A 1916-nucleotide genomic window follows, 5' to 3' on the forward strand; every position below is an offset into this window, starting at 1 on the left:
TTTCTGTTCTATACATGTGCTTAAGCAGCTAAATATTACTGAGATAATCACATACTTGTTCATATTAGTCTCCAAATATCAAATAGGCAAATATATCACCAGTGAATCCTACTGCATTTCCTTAGTAAGTCTTCCACTTGATGTACCTGAGTTTTGTGTTCTTAGATCATCAAAATCCCTCAGCACTAAAAACACACACCATATACACACACAAATAGATAAGATGGATGATAGATAGATAGATAGATAGATAGATAGATAGATAGATAGATAAACAGACCGTGTTCATAATTTCATCTCACATTTTATCAAAAACTTTGCAAACAGTTGGAAATTCTCTCATATTTTAGCCATACAGTCTACCAAGCTAGCTGCCTTAGTCCCCACTCTCTTTACCTTACCTTTTATTTTCAACAGATAAAGGCCCCCTTCTCCTGCCTATAGACAAAATTACTTGTGCTCCTGGGTCATTGTCCCTTTCTCAAGGATTTTACTTCTGTTATTAACCTTTTATTCTGCCGCACCAACAAAATTTCTCTATTCCCACTGAATATACAAAATGTTCTTTGTGTTAATACCTATCTTAAAAATAAAAGAAGGGGACCTCTAGGGGCATAACATGAGGGCCTACAATATTACCTAAGGAACTGATAGAGGGATGGTGGGCTGTCATCCAAGAATATCAAATTTATTGTCATGATTAGGAAGTCAGCTTAGAAATATTTCAACATGGTTTCCAGTACATTTGTGAAATAATGTACATGAACAGGAAGGCTAAAGCATTAGGGGTAAATTGGAGGCACAAAAGGAGTTCTGATGTCTTTCTTTCTTGGATTCCCAGGGTAAATATTTTTATCACCATGAGAAACCACAGCATTGTCAGTGAGTTCATCCTCCTTATGTTATCTGCTGACCCTCAGACTCAAATTCTGCTCTTCATGTTGTTTCTGGTGATTTACGTCCTGACCCTGATGGGGAACCTGGTGATGCTGCTGGTGATTAGGACTGATTCTCACCTTCACATGCCCATGTACTTCTTTTTGAGACAACTGTCCTTCCTGGACCTCTGCCACCCAACTGTCACAGTCCCCAAGATGCTGGAGAATCTACTTTCTGAAAGCAAAGCCATCTTTGTAGAGAGCTGCCTGGCTCAGGCCTTCTTTGTGTTTGCCACCGGGGGCACGGAGGCCTGTCTGCTGGCTGTGATGGCCTATGACCGCTATGTAGCCATCAGCTCCCCTCTGCTCTATGGCCAGGTGATGAGCAACCAGCTCTGTGTTGGGATGGTGTGGGGTTCCTGGGGCCTGGCCTTTGTTGATGCTCTCATTAATATCCTCTTGGCTGTCAATTTAGACTATTGCGAGGACCAGACTCTTCCCCACTTCAGCTGTGAGCTGTCTTCTCTCTTCCCTCTGTCTTGTTCTGATACCTCGACCAACTTCACACTCTTGCTGTGCTCCTCTGTCTTGCATTTCTTTGGAACCTTCGTTATGATTGTTTTTTCCTATGTTCGCATTGTCTCCACCATCCTGAGCATCAGCTCCACGTCAGGCAGAAGCAAGGCCTTCTCTACTTGCTCTTCTCACCTCACTACAGTGATCTTGTTCTATGGCTCAGGTTTCCTCAGCTATCTCTTGCCAACCTCAGGCTCCCGTCTGGAGATGGTGTTCTTGAAATACAGCGTGGTCACTCCCATGCTGAACCCCCTTGTCTACAGCCTACAGAACAAGGAGGTGAAGACAGCTATGAGAAGAATATTAAGAAGATATGTTAATTCTTTCACATAGTGGACCAGAGAAACAGGACCATGGAGAAGCTAAACCATTTTGCCACAAGATATCTTATAACTGAAAAATTAAGGTTTCTCCCTTTCCTTTTCCTTTTCCTTTTCCTTTTCCTTTTCCTTTTCCTTTTCC

At 42.2% G+C, this 1916-nt stretch overlaps 1 protein-coding gene across 1 annotated transcript; it reads left to right on the plus strand.

Moving 5' to 3' along the window:
- The first annotated feature begins 685 nt into the window (after positions 1 to 685).
- On the plus strand, positions 686 to 1787 carry LOC121039012 (olfactory receptor 8S1-like). The gene has a single exon (XM_040489026.1). It carries the CDS (start codon positions 756 to 758, stop codon positions 1785 to 1787), a length of 1032 nt encoding a protein of 343 aa, XP_040344960.1. The 5' UTR covers positions 686 to 755.
- Positions 1788 to 1916: the final 129 nt, after the last annotated feature.

Source organism: Herpailurus yagouaroundi, unplaced genomic scaffold (assembly GCF_014898765.1).
Source record: "Herpailurus yagouaroundi ecotype Mexico unplaced genomic scaffold, PumYag 166, whole genome shotgun sequence".
NCBI lineage: Eukaryota > Metazoa > Chordata > Mammalia > Carnivora > Felidae > Herpailurus > Herpailurus yagouaroundi.